An 18,117-nucleotide genomic window follows, 5' to 3' on the forward strand; every position below is an offset into this window, starting at 1 on the left:
GCTCTCGCGGAATTATATTTCAAAATATGTGGCGTTTACGGCTCTCTTAGCCAAAAAGGTTCCTGACCCCTGCTCTATGGAAAGCTTAACCAGAGGAAATCTTCGCATGGGGTCCTCCATCACATCAATCACTTCATGGCTAATATGTTTGTTAATTGATATAGCTACCCCTTTTTGTTTCTTAGTATACGACGCTTCAGCGCATGTGACCTACTTCTTGCTACGAAGAAGCGGATGGTTACCTCTAATCCAATGTGTCTCCTGTAGGAAGATAATGTGAAAGATTAAACGATGAAAATAATTTAATACCTTTTTTTTTTTACCGGAGAATTCAAACCATTGACATTACAGTCGTTATACTGGTGCACATGGAATGTGGACACATTTGGAATCCCAGAATCTGCCATCATCCTATTCCCAGCCTAGAGAATGAACTGAAAATCATATAGATCCAAATTGGGATTCCCCACCCATCCCAGCGAGTATGGCAATCCCTTTAACAAATATCCCACAGGTACGCATGCAAAGTTCCCTTATCCCTTTTAACTGTAACCTAAACCTACTCAAGGCATTGCAATTCTTAACCACACAGGCAAGCATTACAATAATAACGAACCAAAACGTGAATACTCAAAACAAGAAGATCATGACGTCACGTATTTAACCGTCCGGGGTGATTACTTGTGAGGCTCCATCTTTGGATTGTAGGTGTTGCACGGCAAGAATGGGATCCTCAAAAAAACACGATTTCCCCTCTGCAGTGAACTGAAGAGTGGCAGGATATTGAAGAGTGAATCGAATGTTCTTTTCTAGCAGGGCTTTACACGCAGGACCAAAGGCTTTGTGTTTTGCCACCGGAGCTGCAGAGAAGTCATGGAACAGAAGGAGCTTGTTGTTGTTGTATGTCAGTTCGGTTTTTCCTCAATGCTGCTAGCAGCTTGGTCTTGTCTTGGAAGTCCAGGACTTTTGAATATGACTGGTCGAGGTCTGTTATCTCCATTTTTCGTGAGTGGTCCCACGCTGTGTGTTTCTACTGCTATTTTGCCCTACTGTGTCTCCAGGTTCAGGGCCTTGGGCAGCCATTCTGATGTGACGTTCAAAAGCTCAGATTGTTTGATTCAGTAAGGCCAATCAGTCTAAGGTTATTGCGTCGGGATCTGTTTTCTATATCGTCGATTTTTTAGTAGCTCATCAATGACTTTGTTTCTGCCCTCCTACCGTGTTTTTCCAAAAATAAGACCTCCCCCAAAAATAAGCCTTAGCAGGGATTTTCAGCATTTTCGTAGAAAGGCTTAAATATAAGCCCTCCCCCGAAAATAAGCCCTAGTCCCGGATCAATAATGAAGTGTCCCTGCAGCTAAAAAAGTTAGATACTACAGGAGACTTCATTATAGACATCGGCACCCGGCAATTACACTCACCCGACACTGAGCAGCAGGACCTGCAGTGATCACAAAGCCACACACACACACACACACACACACACACACACACACACACACACACACACACACACCAGATCTCACACACAAACATCGGATCGCACGCACAGTCAGATCGCACACATAATCAGATTGCACACACAAACATCGGAGCACACACAAACATCAAATCACACACACAAACATCGGATCGCACACACATCGGATCGCATACACACTCACCTCATCCAGCGACACCGATGTCTTCTCGCCGGGAGAATCCGGAGAGGCAGTGCAGTGGAGCGCAAGGAACAGGACCTGCGGCCGGACACGTGACTTGCTCTCATTCCCTGCTGCCGTAAGTGCTGGATGTGATGTGATGTGTGTGTCTGCGATCGGCTGTGTATGTCTGCGATCTGCTGTGTGTGTGTCAGCATGTCAGCTAGCAGCAGGGTAGGACGGCATGCAGCACCAACCGGAGATCACAGGAGGACCTGGGAACCACGCAGACGTCCTGGTCTGGCGAGTATGAGTCTCCTGGGAAGTGGGGGGGGGGGGGGTCTGCTTTTTTGGGGGGTAAACTTACCACCAACCGTGTTTCTCCAAGAATAAGACCTCCTCCAAAAATAAGCCCTAGTGCTTTTTTGGGGGGCAAAAAAAAAAATATAAGACAGTGTCTTATTTTTGGAAAAACACGGTATTTTCTCCTTGAGCTCTCTTAAGGTGTCTTCTAGATCAGAAATTCTCTGTTCTACGTCTGTGAGCCTCGAGCCCTGAGCAATTACTTGATCGACAACATCTAGAGATGATTGAAAGGCTACCAATCGTACATCCACCACTGGCATCAATAGTTCCTTTATAGCTCGAGCTGTGGCCTGAGGAGAGTCTGTTTTATCAGTAGATCGCTTCAGCTACACTATGTAGCTTGCAGTCCTGCTTGTATAGTTATCTGGGCTACAGTTTATGTAAGGCCGGGGCCACACGGGGACTAATGCGATCCTCGCATGACTCGGCTCATGCTCGCAGCACTGTGTGAGCCGAGTGTTATGCGAGTGTCACTGCCACTGAGGTCCGATCTTGCGATCGGACCACAGCTGCGGGGGGAGGGCCGGCTCTGAGGAGGGTCTAGCTGGCTTTGAGGAGGGGCGGGCTGGCGCTGCGGAGGGGAGGGAGGGATTTATCTCCCCCTCTCCTCCGTTGCCGACTATTTCCATTCTCGCTCCGCACCGGTGTACTGCGAGTGCAGTGAGATTATTCTTTCTCCCCATAGACTTGAATGGGTGAAAGAGAAACAAGGATTGCATTGCACCGGCAGCATGCTGCGACTGTTTTCTCGGTCCGATTTAGTGCTGAGAAAATAATCGCTCGTGCATGCTGGCACATAGAGTAATATTGGTCCGACTGGAATGCGATGTTTTATCGCATTCCACTCTCTCCGATTTTCATACCGTGTGTCTTAGGCCTTAGTGTCCACTGCAGTATAGCTCTTATTCTGTGCTGTTATTGTAGCTGCTTCGTTAACTACTTAATGTGCTTGGAATGTGGAGGACTTACTTGCCAGCGTTGTCTTTTTGCTGGTGTCTACCTCTAACTGCAGTTACCAGACTGTGCCAGTGTTGAGGTGCAGGACATGTACAATAAGCCAGTTGTAGCACCTACTTTCCTTCTCCCCTTTTCAACATGTCCTCTGTGAGCTATGGGCAGCAATGCACAGACTTCACCTGCACTCTTCCTCCCTTTCAGCCTCTCCTGTGGGCCACCCACAAGGCCTGCGCTGCTCCCTGCCCCGTCAGCTAAGAGGGCGCCTGTGCTCGAGGCTCCTCCCTCTTCTTGCCCGGCTTGATCTCCCGGTTATCCACCGACCGGTTATCCACAGACCTGCGGGCCCACTATCTCTATCGGGCATTGACCTCCCACCTCTGTGCGTGTCCAGGCTGCCTCCGCTCCTGTGCGGGTCAGGGTGCTGGTGAGTACACTGAGCTTCTGCCCTGCGCGTCCTCTGTTGATCCGGCGCTTCTTGCGTCTTGTGCTTCCAGGGTAACAGGAGAGCTGGGTCTCTGCATAACCCTTGTTCCGACATTATTATTATTATAGCGCCATTTATTCCATGGTGCTTTACAAGTGAATGAGTGTATACGTACAACAATCATTAACCGTACAAAACAGACTGGTATAAGAGGAGAGAGGACCCTGCCCGCAAGGGCTCACAGTCTACAGGGAATCCCCGCTCCTCGGTGGAACTTCACTCCAGATGGCCCATATAATGAAGATTAGGCCTGGGTGATGTGGGGAGCTCTGTTAAAACGCGGCCATCATGAATCCCCCGCCTCCTGGAAGTGACCTCTTTTATTTTTTTATTTATTTTTTTTTTTTTTTAGCGACCACATCACTTTTGAAGTGACTTTGAGGTGCCTATGTGACAGAAAATACGCAGAAGTAACGGCAGTCTAAAAACTGCACAACTCAAACTGTTCAAATCCACATCCACGAAGTTTATAGAATATGGAAGGAAAAAATAAAAATGTTAGGCCCCTTTCACATTGCGTTTTTCCCTACATCCACAGGTCCCGTCGGAGCATCCGTCCGGACAGCCCCTCCCCTACTCTGCAAAGCGTGCTCCGGACGCATGCGCCTGACAGGGCCATTCACTGCTATGGAGCGCACTGCGTTAGCGTTTGCTCCTGTTTTGTGCCATTTTCTGCACATATACGTTTCTGCAGATGGACACCCGAACGTAGGTGGTCTACGTTCGGGTGTCCGTCTACAGAAACGTATGGACGTAGAGACAAACGCAATGTGAAAGGAGCCTTCGCTTTTCCTTGAAAAATATCGTGGTGTGTGTGTTTTTTTTTTTTTTTGTTTTTTTTTCGTTCAACTTTACAAGGGTTGAATTTTGGAGTACAAAACTGGCTGGAATAGATACGGACATTCCTTTCTCGCCTTTTCATTGGGGGACACAGACAGTGGGTTATATGGTGTCTCCAGGGGAGGCGTGACACTAGGTTTGAAAAAAGTGTTAGCTCCTCCTTCCAGCTAGGCGGGAACTAGCTCAGTTTTTTCCTAGTGTCAGCAAGGAGGCTGACATGTCTGGACTGAGCTCCACCAGAGGTGCCTCAGGCCAGCTTATTTTTACTTTTTATTTTGTTTTTCTTTTCTTATTCATTCTATTTTTGATAGGGGCAATACCAGGGTGCCTTGCCACCCCCGTTCCCCCACGTGTACGGGCAGAGGAAATCTGGCGTGCACAAGCCGTCAGTCTTCCCTCGCACCCAAGTGGTTGGGTCTGCGTACCCCTCCAGGCTCCCTGGAAGCACCTTACAGAGGTAGCTCCAGAGGGCTAAGCAGAGCCGAGCACCTGCTAGCCTTGAGCCGAAGATGCGTCCCAGAGATCCCCGCATCCCAGGACCGACGCGTCTTCAGACGGAGCCAGGAGCAGGTAGGGAGACGACGAGTCAGTCCCCTGCATCCAAACCGCCGCTTGGAAAGGCGCTGGTGGGGCGATGCAGGCCGTGATCCCGGGGAAGCATCATAAATTTAGCTCCCGGCTTCGGCCTGCATTCTAGCAACGCCCCCTCCACTGCTCCAGAAGCCGCTCCCTCTAGTGGGCCGTCTCTCCCCTCCATGCTGCCAGAGAACACTGGACGCCATTACATGTGGGGAGCAGACACGGGTGAGATCGCCTCCTTGGCGCTGCGATTCTGCAGCACTATATACCGCTCTGCTCAGTGGTATATCGCTGTCTTTCTAGCTGTGTGTGTGTGTGTGTGTGTGTGTGTGTGTCTCTGCTGGCTGGCGGTGTATATCAGCTTTTAGCAGTATATACTAACTGTGCCTGTAGGTATATACCAACTGTTTGACAGGGTGTGCTACTTTACTCGGTATACAGTGCCTACAAGTAGTATTCAACCCCCTGCAGGTTTGATAAGATGCAAATAAGTTAGAGCCTGCAAACTTCAAACAAGAGCAGGATTTATTAACAGATGCATAAATCTTACAAACCAACAAGTTATGTTGCTCAGTAGTGATGAGCGAGTACCAAAAAGCTCGGGTGCTCGAGGCTCGGGCCGAGCCTCCCAAGATACTCGTGTACTCGGCCCGAGCACCGAGCCCAATGTTATCCTATGGGAGACCCGAGTATTTTTGTGAAATCACCCCCGGCAGCATGTAGAAACCAGAAAACTGTAAATTAAAAAAAAAAACGTGCGTGTGTGTGTAAGCGTGCATATAAATATACACGCGGAGTGGAGTGCGGGAGGGGCCGTAGCCGAGCGGGGAAGTGTCGGGCTAAAGGCACGGTCACGCTGTGCGGGCTGGCCAATCACTGCAATTCCACAACAGGGTTGTGGCATTGCAGTGGTCTGCCAGCCAATCCCTGCATAAGGGATGGCTGTAAAAAGAGCGCCAACATGAAGACCACGAGTACAGCACGAGTATCGCGAGATTACTCGGTACCCGCCGAGTAGCCCGAGTACATTGATACTCGTGCGAGTACCGAGTAGTAACAAGCATACTCGCTCATCACTATTGCTCAGTTAAATTTTAATAAATTTTCAACATAAAAGTGTGAGTCAATTATTATTCAACCCCTAGGTTTAATATTTTGTGGAATAACCCTTGTTTGCAATTACAGCTAATAATCGTCTTTTATAAGACCTGATCAGGCCGGCACAGGTCTCTGGAGTTATCTTGGCCCACTCCTCCATGCAGATCTTCTTCTCCAAGTTATCTAGGTTCTTTGTGTGTCTCATGTGGACTTAAATCTTGAGCTCCTTCCACAAGTTTTCAATTGGGTTAAGGTCAGGAGACTGACTAGGCCACTGCAACACCTTGATTTTTTTCCCTCTTGAACCAGGCCTTGGTTTTCTTGGCTGTGTGCTTTGGGTCGTTGTCTTGTCGGAAGATGAAATGACGACCCATCTTAAGATCCTTGATGGAGGAGCGGAGGTTCTCGGCCAAAATCTCCAGGTAGGCCGTGCTATCCATCTTCCCATGGATGTGGACCAGATGGCCAGGCCCCTTGGCTGAGAAACCGCCCCACAGCAAGATGCTGCCACCACCATGCTTGACTGTAGGGATGGTATTCTTGGGGTCGTATGCAGTGCCATCCAGTCTCCAAACGCCACGTGTGTGGTTGGCACCAAAGATCTCGATCTTGGTCTCATCAGACCAGAGAACCTTGAACCAGTCTGTCTCAGAGTCCTCCAAGTGATCATGAGCAAACTGTAGACGAGCCTTGACATGACGCTTTGAAAGTAAAGGTACCTTACGGGCTCGTCTGGAACGGAGACCATTGCGGTGGAGTATGTTACTTATGGTATTGACTGAAACCAATGTCCCCACTGCCATGAGATCTTCCCGGAGCTCCTTCCTTGTTGTCCTTGGGTTAGTCTTGACTCTTCGGACAAGCCTGGCCTCGGCACGGGTGGAAACTTTCAAAGGCTGTCCAGGCCGTGGAAGGCTAACAGTAGTTCCATAAGCCTTCCACTTCCGGATGATGCTCCCAACAGTGGAGACAGGTAGGCCCAACTCCTTGGAAAGGGTTTTGTACCCCTTGCCAGCCTTGTGACCTTCCACGATCTTGTCTCTGATGGCCTTGGAATGCTCCTTTTGTCTTTCCCATGTTGACCAAGTTATGAGTGCTGTTCACAAGTTTGGGGAATGTCTTAATTAGTCAGAAAAGGCTGGAAAAAGAGATAATTAATCCAAACATGTGAAGCTCATTGTTCTTTATGCCTGAAATACTTCTTAATACTTTAGGACAGGGGTCTCAAACTCGGCTGGGTGTATGGGCTGCACCGAGGAAAAAAAATAATTTGGGGGGTCGCATTCTTTGCAGGACAAAGTGACATTTTTATTGGAACCATATATATTTTTTTTACACACCTTTGGATGACTGATTTTCAACATTTTTCACTTGTTTATTATAACAAATGTGCACATTCTTTGGTTACATCTAAAAAAAAAAAATTGATGTTAAAAAAAAAAGTCATGCCTTTATTTTGTTTTTTTTTTTTTACATTTTATCCCTTTCTTGTAACTAATAGTGTTACAATTATCACTATATAGAAATTTTGGCCAACATCCTTTAGTAATGTTCCCCATCCTATAGTAATGACCCCAGCCTTATCCCTATTCTATAGTAATGTCCCCATCCAATAGTATTATGCCCATCCTTGTAATGTCCCCATCTTTTAGTAATGTCCCCATCCTATAGTCATGTGCCCACCTTGTCCCTATTCTGTGGTCATGTGCCCACCTTGTCCCTATTCTGTAGTCATGTGCCCACCTTGTCCCCATCCTATAGTCATGTGCCTACCTTGTCCCCATCCTATAGTCATGTGCCCACCTTGTCCCTATTCTGTAGTCATGTGCCTACCTTTTCCCCATCCTATAGTCATGTGCCCACCTTGTCCCCATCCTATAGACATGTGCCCACCTTGTCCCCATCCTATAGACATGTGCTCACCTTGTCCCCATCCTATAGACATGTGCCCACCTTGTCCCTATTCTATAGTAATGTCCCCATCCTGTAGTAATGGGGGGGGGGGGGGGGGAGTGAAAGGTGATAATTTACCGATCGTTCTCGGCTTCCACCCACAGATTCCTGAGTGAAGCTGAGGGGGCGGTCTCTGGCCCCAGATCCACAGTGATTGGACAGATCGGTCACAAGGCCGGTCTCTCCAATCAGAGCTGGGGGTGGGTGAAAGTGAGGTCACCCAGCTCCAGCCAATGATCGGTGCTACAGCTGCACTGATCATGGCTGGATTTCAATGTTACAGCCATTTTCAATGGCTGGAACATTACAGTGGCTGTGATTGGCTGACAAACGCTGCACAGCCAATCACAGCCTCCGTAGGTCCGGGGAGGCGACACCACCCCTCCTGAGGTCCCCTCCTCCCCCAATCTAAGGTATTTGCTATTTGCAATGCAAACAGCGATCGCAGCCACCGGGGCTGCGATTTCGCCATGATGTACTGGGTATGTCATGGATCCTTAAGTACCAGGGAGCCATGATGTACCCAGTACGTCATAGGTCGCTAAGGGGTTAATGTGCCGTCCTTCACATACACAAAAAATAAAAAACCACCATTCTTCTCACCTGTCCCGCGTTCCCTCGGCCCCTCACCTCTGCTTCTTGTTGTCTGCAGGCCGTGCCCCGGTGACTATCGCGGCCGGTGCAGGGGCCACAGCCCCTGGCAGCGATTTTATGTCAGATCAGATGGTTGTTTTGCCGGCGCTGCGCGCGCACAGTCCTTGCCTCTGAGAACGCAGCGCCGGCAAAACACTCATCTAACAAAGTGCAGACAGTGGCTGCGGCCCCTGCACCGGCCGCGATAGTGACCAGGGGCACGGGCCTGGGGGCCGCACGAAGCAGCCTGACGGGCCGCATGCGGCCCGCGGGCCGCGTGTTTGAGACCCCTGCTTTAGGGGAACCAAACAGAATTCTTGTGGTTTGAGGGGTTCAATAAATGACCCTCTGAATAAACTTTTCACAATTTAAAAAAAAAAAAAATAAAAAAAGAGATAACATTCTTTGGGTAAGTTCACACAGTGCGTTTTTCGTGGCGTTTTTGCGCAGTTTTCGGGTGCGTTTTTGCTCAGAAAACTGCATGACTTTGCTTCCCCAGCAAAGTCTGAGTTTTCATTTTTGCTGTCTGCACACAGCGTTTTTTTTTCAGCTGCGTTTTTGTGGTGCCACAAAAACGCAGCATGTCAATTATTCCCGCGTTTTTCACTGCGCTTTTCATCCATTGAGTGCAATGGGATGTTGAAAGACGCAATGAGAAACGCAAATAGCTGTGTTTTGGTGCCTTTCTAAGACTATAAACGCAGGAGGTGGGTAGTAAAGTGACATGTATAGGAAGAGGATTCCTTCTGTCAGTAAACACAGAAGCGTGAATCCTCCCGGTACCGTCACCGCCGCGTCCACCTCCCGTCCTGTGCATGTATGCTGCCGTGCGGCGCCATGTCTGGGCGGGAGGTGGAAGCGGCTGCGAAAACATAAGTTAACAGTAGATAAAAAAAAAAGTTATACTCACCTGTCTGCAGCCTCCCTGTGCCATGCCCGCTCCCACCTCCTCTCACAGTATCGCCACCCCCGCTCCGGCTGTGTGCAGAATGCTGGGACACCTCCGATAGATGCAGGACCTGGCGATGGAGCACCTGATGCAGTCACCTGACGCATCAGGTGATCGTAAGTATCGCGGTGACGCGGGCGCCCGGCCGGTTTAACCCATCAGCGAATGCGTCAGACTTCATCCCTGATTACCGGCAGCTGCTGCAGCGATCAGACAGGATCAGACTCCTCCAATCGCTCCAGGAGCTGCCGGTAATCAGCACATAAGTGAGTATTTTTTTTTTTTTTTTTTTTTGCACCGATGCATCTGCTGATTGTATAAACGGCTTTTATACAATCAGCTGATGTGTGATGTGATTCAGCCCCTAGAACCTGACACATCATCTGATCGCTTTGCCTTCCAGCAAACCGATCAGATGATATTGGATCCGGATTGGACGGCGCGGGACCCTTGACCCAGGATTACTGCGGAGGGGGGTTCTTCATTTCAATAAAGATGGAGTCACTAATTGTGTTGTGTTTTATTTCTAATAAAAATATTTTTCTTTTTTTTTTTTTTATCTTTACTAGAAATTCATGGTGGCCATGTCTAATGGCGTGACACCATGAATTTCGGGCCTAGGGCCAGCTATACAGCTAGCCCTAACCCCATTATTACCCAGCGAGCCACCCGGCATCAGGGCAGCTGGAAGAGTTGGATACAGCGCCAGAAGATGGCGCTTCTATGAAAGCGCCATTTTCTGGGGTGGCTGCGGGACTGCAATACACAGCGGGGGTGCCCAGGAAGCATGGGCACCCTGCACTGTGGATTCCAATCCCCAGCTGCCTAGTTGTACCCGGCTGGACTCAAAACTTGGGCGAAGCTCACGTCATTTATTTTTTTTTTTTTTTTTTTTTTAAATTATTTCATGAAATTCATGAAATAATTAAAAAAAAAAAAAAAAAAAAAAAAAAAGGGGCTTCCCTATATTTTTGGTTCCCAGCCGGGTACAAATAGGCAGTTGGGGGTTGGGGGGCAACACGTACCTGCCTGCTGTACCCGGCTAGCATACAAAAATATGGCAAAGCCGACGTAATTTTTTTTTTTTGTTTGGGGGGGGGGGGGCAAAGAAATCCTGCATACAGTCCTGGAAGGAGGATGCTGAGCCTTGTAGTTCGACAGCTGCTGTCTGCTCTCCTGCATACACTATTGGATGGAGGATGCTGAGCCTTGTAGTTCTGCAGCTGTCTGCTCTTCTGCATACACTAGTGGAGAATGAAGAACACATTGAAGAAGGAAATAACATCAGACCTTTTTTTTTTTTTGTTCACTGATACAAAACGCATAAAGACGCAGCAAAAAAACGCACCAAATCGTGGCAAAACGCGTGCGTTTTTTGCCGCGGGTGCGTTTTTGTGCGTTTTTTGCCGCAAAATACGCACAAACGCAGCGTCAAAAAACGCAGTGTGTGAACCTAGCCTTTTTTTTGCTGCAGTGCATTTCACACTTCCAGGCTGATCTACAGTCCAAATGGCACAATGCCAAGTTAATTCCGAATGTGTAAACCTGCTAAATCTGCAGGGGGTTGAATACTACTTGAAGGCACTGTATACCGGCTCTGCATAGCAGTCATTTATAATACTGCTAGCAGCTCCTCACCCACAGCAGTCCCTTTATAATACTGCTAGAGGCTCACTGTACTTATTGTGGAACTGTTGCTGACATGCGTAACCGCAAGGGTGATAAAGCTTCCCAGGCATCCTCTATGGACCTGTACTATGCTTGTACCACCTGTGGACGCTCGTTTTTGTAATGGCCGAAGCTATCCACTATGCCGGGGCTGCGATGCCCCTACTACCGTGTCACAACAGCCTCCGCTGCTGGACCAGGAGGTCGTGCAGTCTGTGGATTTTGGCTGCGGCCACTATCCAGGCAGTACCCCAGTCTGATGACGTTATTCCTGCCTGGGCTCTTCTAATGTCTAAGAGGTTAGATGACCTGGCCGCTCAGATATCCCAGCCTTCCACAGGCTCTCACAGCCTCCCCCTGGCTCAGCTCCCCCAGGGGAGCTTGCCTTCGTCTGGTGTCTCGTTCCCAGTACGTAAAAAGGCTGTCTCCAAAAGGCGCCATTGCGACCGTTACGTCTCGTCCGACTCGGACGATGATCAGTCTGACTCAGGCTCCGTGACCTTTAGTAGTCACGATTCCCAAGACTCTGACTCTGATTCAGATGTCCCTTCTGAGTCTAGACATATGGAAGACACATTAATTTGGCTGTCAATCACTCTGTCGATTTCTGATCAGCCTTCGGACCCGACTTCTCAGTCGGATATCAAGCGGGCCAAGAGAAGCCTCCTAAGTCCTTTGCCCAGGATCCGATTTTTCATCAAATCATATCTAAACGGTGGGATCACCCTGATAGGAGGTTTAATAAAAATTCCTCTTCATTCGCTTATCCCTTTCCATCGGAACTGGTTAAGCTCTGGTCAGCACCCCCCGTTGTGGATCCGCCAGTATCCAGGCTGGCTAAACACACGGTTATGTCTGTCTCAGACACCGCGTCTCTCAAGGACTCGTCCGACCGCGCAATTGTTGCTGCGGTCAAATCTATTTTCCAGGCTTCCAGCTCCTCTCTGCGCCCCCTGTTTGCCGTGACATGGGTGGCGAGAGCTATGAGTGTGTGGAGTAGGAACTTGCGCAAGTTGCTTCGCTCTTGCAATATTCCTTCAGAGGCTCTTGAGATCCTTGATTTGTTCTCTCTAGCCTCTAATTGCTTCACTGCTCCTTAGATGCAGCTAGTTTGTGAGCCCTAACTGCAGCCAACGCTGTTTTTGCCCGCAGAGTCCTGTGGCTAAAGATATGGAACGCGGACAGTGCCTCCAAGAAGTCCCTGTCCACACTCCCCTTCCAGGGTCTTCGTCTGTTTGGAGAATCCCTGGACAAGCTTATATCTGAGACGATGGGTGGTAAAAGTACCATTCTACCACAAAAGCGGCCTGTATCCAAACATTTTAAAGTCTTCTTGGCGCAGGCAGTCCTTTCGGCCCGCCCCCCAAAAACCATCACATGGGTCGTCGCATCGCTCAGATTGGGGATCCGGTCCCTCAAGGGACTCTTCCTGGCGTTCCCACTCCAGGCAATCTAAACCCAAGGGACCTCGTCCCGCGAAGACCCCATCAGCATGACGCCGGGTACCCCTCAGAGCCGACTCCTGTTGGAGGGCGGCTTCTGCTTTTTCGGGATATTTGGCTAGACCATACTCACGATGCTTGGGTTCGAGAAATCGTCACCTCAGGTTACAAGATCCATTTCCATTCCCTACCGGCCAACAGGTTTCTGCGTTCTCGGTTTCCAAAGTCCACAACGCAAAGCCAGGCCTTATTTCAGGCCATAGCCTCTTTACAGAAAGCAAACGTTATCATTCCAGTGCCCCTGGAACAGCGCGGCAAAGGTTTCTATTCAAACCTTTGTCGTCCCCAAAAAAAAGATGGCTCTGTCCGTCCTATCCTGGACCTCCAAAAGGCTAAACAGGTCCGTACGGATTCGGACCTTCCGAATGGAATCATTGCGAGCCGTACTACCTGCTATGGAATTGGGAGAATTCCTAGCTTCCATAGACATTCAAGATGCTTATTTACACATTCCCATATGTGTATCGCATCAACGGTTCCTTCGTTTTGCCGTAGGATACCGTCATTTCCAATTCAGGGCCCTTCCCTTTGGACTGGCTACTGCGCCTCGAGTCTTCACAAAGGTCATAGCGGCCGTCATGTCCATTTTACACCCCAGAGGCGTTCTGGTCGTTCCCTATTTGGACGACCTACTTGTCAAGGGGAGCTCTCCTCAGGTTTTGCTCAGAAAGCGTGCAAATTTGCCCAGACAAGCTCTCAAGGCTAGGGTGGCTTCTCAACTTCAAGTCATCCCTCATTCCTCATCAGCGCATCATCTTTTAGGTATGCTGATAGACACTGTTCAGGCCCGGGGTTTTTCTTCCAGAAGACAAGAGGTCTTCCCTGATCCGGGCCGCCCAATCCCTCCGCTCCCGCCGTTACCCATCCCTCCAGAGTGGGATGAGAGTGTTAGGCAAGATGGTAGCAGTCATGGAAGCCGTGTCGTTTGCCCAATTTCATTTGCGCCCTCTGCAATTGGATCTTCTGTCCTCTTGGGACAAGAATCCAGCCTCTCTAGACCGGTCAGTCCGCTTATCTCGGACTGCCCTCAGCTCCCTCGTCTGGTGGACTCAGGTCTCATCCCTATCTCAGGGGAAGTCCTTCCGCCCTGTCCACTGACACGTAGTCATGATAGATGCCAGCCTGTTAGGCTGGGGGGCGGTGTTTCTCCACCACACTGCTCAAGGACGCTGGTCTCACCCCGAGCAATCCTTTCATATCAACGTTCTGGAGACCAGGGCCATATTTCTGGCCCTTCAGACCTTTCAACCCTTGCTTCTGGGCCTCCCGGTTCGAATCCAGTCAGACAATGCCACGGCTGTGGCTTACGTCAACCGTCAGGGAGGAACTCGCAGCAGGGCAGCGATGAAAGAAGTCTCCAGGATTCTTCTTTGGGCAGAGATGCACATTCCCATTATTTCAGCTGTCCATATTCCGGGGATAGACAACTGGGCCGCAGACTTTCTCAGCAGGCAAGGTCTAGCGGCAGGGGAATGGTCCCTCCATGACGAGGTGTTCCATCAGATCACTCTTCGTTGGGGGCTCCCAGATGTGGACCTCATGGCGTTTCGGCTAAACGCCAAAGTACATCCCTTCGTATCCCGGTCGAAAGACCCGATAGTGCTCGGCTCCGACGCTCTAGTCCTCCTGTGGTCGCAGTTTCGCCTGCCATACGTTTTCCTTCCGTTCCCTCTCATTCTGAGAGTAATCAACAAAATCAAAGCGGAGGGAATCCTGGTGATCCTCGTGGCCCCGGACTGGCCCAGAAGAGCCTGGTTTCCAGAGCTCCTCCACCTTCTCGGCAACACTCCCTGGCGTCTTCCCGACCGCCCGGATCTTCTGTCGCAAGGTCCAATATTCCACCAGAATACAGCACAGATGCATTTGACGTCGTGGCGCTTGAATCCTTGATTCTAGCCAAGTCTCATCTTCTTCCAGGGTAGTTCATACCATGCTTAATGCTCGCAAGCCTTCCTCCACCAGCATTTATCACAGGACCTGGAAGGCCTATCTGTCCTGGTGTGACCGTCCTAATCGGTCGCCCTTTACCTTTTCAATCCCTAATGTTCTTGCCTTTTTGCAAGACGGTATGGACTCGGGACTTGCTCTCAATACCCTTAAAGGACAAGTTTCTGCCTTGTCAATTTTTTTTTCCAGAAGCAGCTGGCTTCTCGCCCTCAGGTCCGTACCTTTCTTCAAGGGGTGGCGCATTTGGTCCCCCTTATCATCACCCCTTAGATCCCTGGGATCTGAATTTGGTTCTCGGAGCACTTCAGCTTCCTCCTTTCAAACCCTTGAGAGAAATCTCTCTTCAACGACTGTCTTGGAAAGTTGCCTTTTTAGTCGCTATTACCTCTATCAGGCGAGTGTCCGAACTGGCAGCTCTGTCCTGTCGCTCACCTTACCTGATATTCCATCATGATAAGGTGGTCCTTCGGCCTTCCCCCGCCTTCCTTCCGAAGGTCGTATCCTCTTTCCACCTGAACGAGGACATTGTGTTGCCGTCATTCTGCCCGGCCCCGGTCCACTCCTTATGAGAAAGCCCTTCACACTCTCGATCTTGTCAGGGCTCTGCGGATCTACATCTCCAGAACAGCGCCGTTGCGCAAGTCCGATGCCCTTTTCGTCCTCTCAGAAGGACACAAAAAGGGCGACCGGGCTTCCAAATCCACGATTTCTCGATGGATCAGGACTGCCATGTGTGAAAGTTACAAAACACGAGGTGTTGTTCCTCCTCAATCTGTGCAGGCCCACTCTACACGAGCAGTGGGTGCCTCCTGGGCTATCCGCCATCAGGCTTCGGCGGCCCAACTTTGCAAGGCCGCTACCTGCTCTAGTGTGCACACGTTTACAAAATTCTACAGAGTGCATACGCATGCATCCGCGGATGCTGCTCTTGGAAGACAAGTCCTTCAGGCGGCAGTGGCCCATTTATAAGTGGCCACTGCTCCGGTTTTTTGACAGTGTTTGTTATGTGTTCACTGCAGTTGCAGTTGTTAGTCAGCTCTTAGTCTGATGTTATACACTGTGTTAATAGTTCAGTTCCCACCCAGGGACTGCTTTGGGACGTCCCAATGTCTGTGTCCCCCAATGAAAAGGCGAGAAAGGAAAGGACATTTTTGTGTACTCACCGTAAAATGTCTTTCTTGGAGCCTTTCATTGGGGGACACAGCTCCCGCCCTTGTGGTTTTGGTTATCCTTTTCCTACTGATTTTACACCAAACTGGGCTAGTTCCTGCCTAGCCGGGGTTATATGCTGTGGGAGGAGGAGCTAACTTTTTTTAAATCTAGTGTCAAGCCTCCCCTGGAGACAACATATAACCACTGTCTGTGTCCCCCAATGAAAGGCTCCAAATAAGACATTTTACGGTGAGTACACAAAAATGTAATTTTTTGTTTTTGTTCGCCTTCAAAAACTTTTGTGAGCAAAACCTACTGTATGCATCTGTATGTTTCCTCAGTGACATGACTTTGCAAACAGGTTAAATTAAAAATTTAATACCAATTTACATTGTCGTAAATTAGGCTGACTTCAGAAAGTGGTGCCACTAAGTCTTCTGCTATGTATGCCTAGTTTGGCGGGTAGCAAGACATATATAATTGACTACAAGGTGGTATACAGCTGAAAATAATGCAGAACAAAGCATACTGTGACACTGCATAATTGGTCAGTGACCACACGGCACAAATTCCGATTCCTGGGGGTTTAAACAGAAGTCGTGACAGAGCCACAGAACATTGTGTCAAACGTTATGTGAAGCCAGCCTTAGAGTGTGTGTGTGTGTGTGTGTGATAGATAATAGATAGATATATTTTATCTATCTCTATCACTGTGTGTATATATAATTTTTTTTTTTTTTTTACATGGAATAACTTTTAGTTCATAGGCTATGTGCGCACGTTGCGTAAATACATGCAGTTACGCTGCGCTTTGTAGCGCAGCGTAACTGCATGCGTCCTGCGTCCCCTGCACAGTCTATGGAGATTGTGCAGGGGCCATGCGCACGTGGCGTCTTAGAGCGCAGCGCTTCGGCTGCTGCCCGAAGCGCTGCGTTCTAAGAAGTGACATGTCACTTCTTCCGTGCGCTTTGCTTGCAGCCCCTGCTCTGTCTATGGCAGGAGCTGCAGTCAGAGTTCATGGAATCGGCTTTTTTTTTTTTTTTCTCTACGGACATTTTCTGCAGCGATTTGAAGCGCACGTGTGCTCTTCATATCGCTGCAGAAATTTCTGCAGGGCTAGTACGCAACGTGCGCACATAGCCTAAGAGTCAAATACCAATCCAACAGCAGTTTTTAGCATATTACTGTGTTCTGCATAAGGAGTGTAACATTTCTTAACTCCTAAAATCATGTAATAAAAACTTGAATTCTGTTTCCATATAGGGAGGAAACAACGCAGGCCATACAGTTGTGGTAGACTCTGTGGAGTACGATTTTCATCTTTTGCCAAGTGGAATCATTAACCCAAAAGTTACTGCCTTCATAGGTAAGTCTTTGAGTCTCTTTAAAACTTCCAGGTTAATACTTTCCAAACCTACCCCCCCCCCCACCTGGGGCTCCACTTGACTAAGACGATGTCTGGGTCTCGCCATCTGTAGTGGAAGTCATAACACAAATACAAAATATCCTTTTAGTTTTGTGAGTCTCAAATATATGGATTGAAGTAAGTACTCTGTGGCATTTCAGAGAACAACATAGTTCAATAGCCGGCCCGGGACGGAGCTGAGCTGTGAGGTAGACTAGTCAGACAGGAGAGCCCCTGGTGGCATCTCCCTGCCTGCTCCCCTGCACTGACAGGTCTGTCCCTGTACATACAGAGAGACCTTTCAATGCAACAGCGGGCCTGATAAACACACATGGTCAAAATTGTTGGTACCGCTCGTTTAATGGGGGGGAAAAAAAAACCCACAATGGTCACAGAAATAATTTGAATCTGACAAAAGTAAAAAAAAAAAAAAAAAATCTATGAAAATGAACAAATAAAAGTCAGACATTGCTTTTCAACCATGCTTCCACAGGATTTAAAAAAATAAAACCCATGAAATAGGCCTGGACAGAAATGATGGTCCCTTAAAGGGAAGGTGTCGCGTTTTTTTATTTTTGTATTAAAAATAGTGATTATGAAATCAAGTATTTTTAATACAAAATGACAATCACTGCTTATTTAGTTTTTATGTAATTCTAATTTTACTGCAGGCACTGGGGGCCATGCTAGATTTGCTGTGCGTGTAATGACAGTTACTCACTCCTTTATGGCAGCCCCTGTGCATAGAGAACAGTGGTCGGGATCCGACCCCTTCAGTAACGTTACAGTGGGCGTCTGCTGTGACCTGGATGCACGCCCCTGGGCTGTCCAGATCACAGCAGAGGGAGGAGATCAGCACCATCATTGTGGAGCTCACAGCCATGCTGTTTGCTCCACTTTACACCTGTCACCCACCGGGATGTGTGAGTACGGGCCGCCTTCCC

At 48.8% G+C, this 18,117-nt stretch overlaps 1 protein-coding gene across 1 annotated transcript in view; it reads left to right on the top strand.

Annotated features, from left to right (window-relative positions):
- LOC142296314 (adenylosuccinate synthetase isozyme 2) overlaps nt 1-18,117 on the top strand; it is a 354,349-nt gene that overhangs the window by 52,646 nt on the left and 283,586 nt on the right. Inside the window, exon 2 of the mRNA XM_075339753.1 lies at nt 17,032-17,134. Within this exon, the coding sequence (XP_075195868.1) occupies nt 17,032-17,134 (103 nt within the window). The remainder of the gene's footprint in view (nt 1-17,031; nt 17,135-18,117) is intronic.

This window comes from Anomaloglossus baeobatrachus, chromosome 3 (genome assembly GCF_048569485.1).
Source record: "Anomaloglossus baeobatrachus isolate aAnoBae1 chromosome 3, aAnoBae1.hap1, whole genome shotgun sequence".
Lineage (NCBI taxonomy): Eukaryota > Metazoa > Chordata > Amphibia > Anura > Aromobatidae > Anomaloglossus > Anomaloglossus baeobatrachus.